Here is a 2,641-nt window from a genome sequence, read left to right on the forward strand (position 1 = left end):
GTATTGACTTATCTATTCACTGGCTCATTGACTAATTTGTTAAATTATTCATTCACTCATTCAATCATTGCTTTCTCCATTGATTGAAATTTAGTCACTTATTCATTTATTCACTGTTGAATTCATTCCATCACTCATTCATTAATTTACTCAATCATCCATCCATCTATTCATCCATTCACCCACATACCCATTCACCTACATCTATACACCCACCTGTACATCTACATCCTTCCATCAATTCATGCCCCCATTTAACCATCTGTCCACCACCAATCCATCCACCCACACATCTATCCACCTATTCATTCACCTATTTATCACTGCACCCACCCATCTACTCATTTATCTACCCACGCCCCACCTGTGTATCTATTCACTCTCCCACTCCTTCCATGACCATCTAACACACTGATTCTCCCAACCACCTTCCTGTCTCTAACTCTTATGCTCTGGTTGGTAGGTAAATAGGTCAATGGCCCAGTCACCCATTTTCCCCACAGGCCCAGCAGCCAGTCCAGTGTCTCTGGGGCTGGTGACACCTGCCCACCCAGAGACACAGGGAATATTCAGCACTCACCCCCTTGGTCTCCACCTGGGTGCGGGGGCAGGGGTGGGAGTCCTCCTCTTCTTTCTGGGAAGATAGAATGAATAGAGAACTATCACAACCCTGCCTCAGTTTTCTGCTCTAGCCCCTTATTACTCCTCCTTGCACTAGAGGACTCACCTTCACTGACTGGCACTGGTGGAGGCGGGAGCTGGCGCCTGTCTGTGGAGAGACAGGAAATCAGAATCAGGAGAGGGGCTTTTCCAGCTCCCCACTCTTGCCCTCACTTCTGCTCAACCTCTTTCCCTTCCCCAAGGCCTCCTTACCCCCGCTTTGCCTCTGATTCCGTTTTTGTATCTTCTCCTGCACCAGGTTCCGGAAGGCCTCGGCCTCGCCCTCGTTTGCAAAGTTCAGCCCCGCTTGGCAGTCCTGCACATGCCTGGGGGGTCAGCTGCCTTCCAGACCTCCCCACACCTTTCCCCACTCCTCCTTGCACCCCAACTGAGGCCCAGGGTTTAGGTGGTCACTTACATCTCCAGCAAAGGTGTGGAAAAAGGGGGTGGGAGCAGAGTAGACCAGCTGTGAGTACAGCTCCTGTTCCCACAGCAGCCGGCCAGCCTGGAGAGGGGGGAGCACACTGACACCGAGGCATGCCCTGGGTGGAGGGCCTCTGTTTTCCAGATAGGGAGCATGGTATACAAATCTGGGGCCCCAAAATCTGATTTGGAGATTTCCAGCTCAGAACTGGAGAGTTGGGAATCTAGAAGTCAGAAGTGGAGGACTGGGGTACAGAATGGGAGTCAGACCCTTCAGCGAGAAACTTGGATTTGGGGTCCAGATGTGGAATAAGGGGACTTGAATTTGAGGATTTTGGACTCTAGTTCTAGGAAACTGAGTCCATTCAGAGAATCTGTCCCAAATCCCCCCCTTATATGGGGGCCTTCATTAGAGCAGGTAGGGTTCCAGTATTAGGAGTTGGGATTGAGATTTGAGGTTCAGACACACAGACTTGGGAAGGTTTTTTTGGAGGCAGTTGAGCCAATTTCAGGTTTGTAGAGCAGAGTTATGAATTAGGAGTTTGGTCAATATTTGATGACCCTGGGATCTTGATGTGGTTCTACTGGATCTATCTTTATCGGTTTAGTGGGATGAATTTGGGGTTTATGCTTGGAAAATTTAGGTTAAGGGTTTGTGGAATAGGTTTTTTACTTAGGAGCTACCTCAGTATTTAGGTGATTAGGAGTTTTCATATAGGAATTCTGGGATCCAATGCTGTGGGCTTAAAAGGACAGATTTGGGGTTGAAGATTCAATGGCAGACTTAGGTTTGGGATTTGTGGAATATATTTATGACCTGAAAGCTAGGCAAAATTCTGGAGTTCAGGAGTACTGATGGGAGGTTTCTGAGACCTAAAATGTGGAGTTTCAAATAGATATGAGGTTCAGGTAAAAATATAGTGTGTGTGTGTGTGTGTGTGTATGGAGTTTGTGGAACAGATTAGATTTAGGGGGTATACTAATATTGGGGGTTATAGACCTTGACACAAAGACTCTGGGGTCAGTCATCACAGGCTTAGAAAGACAAACCAGAGGCTGGCATCTGGATAAAGTCTTTGGTTCTAGGGCTCAGGGGCTTCACTGATCTGTCTGAGGGCTCAGGGTTATGGACACAGATCTAGGTTTATGGGTTGAAAACTGGGTTGTCTGTCCAGTGTGGGGGGGGGCAGGGATCACCTGAAGGCCATAAAGGCGGATGAAGTAAGACTTCTTGGGGTTATCCTTCACGAAGCACACAGCCCCACAGTGTCCCTTGGTCCAGTGCTCGGCTCCAGGGGGCAGCGCCAGGTACAGCTGAACAACCGCAGTGGCCAGCGTCTGGGAGGGGAGAGTAGGACTCGTTGGAATCCGGTCAGGGGCAGCCAGAGGGTCTGGGAACCAGACCTGGTCCTTTCTTGCCCATGGCCATCATGGCTCCAAAGGAGAGCCACAACCAGAGGGAAAGTGAATGAACATTGAGTTCTTCCTGGGATTGGTGAATGGGGTTAAGTGGATTCTGAAAGGAGATGATGGAGAGGAAGAGGAGGAGAAGGAGAGG

At 49.0% G+C, this 2,641-nt stretch overlaps 1 protein-coding gene across 1 annotated transcript; it reads right to left on the bottom strand.

The window, feature by feature from the left end:
* Positions 1 to 560: 560 nt before the first annotated feature.
* Positions 561 to 2,497, bottom strand: LOC104988788 (wiskott-Aldrich syndrome protein-like; the record flags this gene model as incomplete). Its single annotated transcript, XM_010840240.1, has 5 exons — positions 561 to 634; positions 728 to 769; positions 874 to 976; positions 1,079 to 1,165; positions 2,281 to 2,497. Coding segments are annotated over 5 exons (514 nt in total), but the record flags the coding sequence as incomplete, so codon positions are not given.
* Positions 2,498 to 2,641: the final 144 nt, after the last annotated feature.

The sequence above is a fragment of the Bison bison genome, unplaced genomic scaffold (assembly GCF_000754665.1).
Source record: "Bison bison bison isolate TAMUID 2011002044 unplaced genomic scaffold, Bison_UMD1.0 scf7180017846581, whole genome shotgun sequence".
NCBI classification, from domain to species: domain Eukaryota; kingdom Metazoa; phylum Chordata; class Mammalia; order Artiodactyla; family Bovidae; genus Bison; species Bison bison.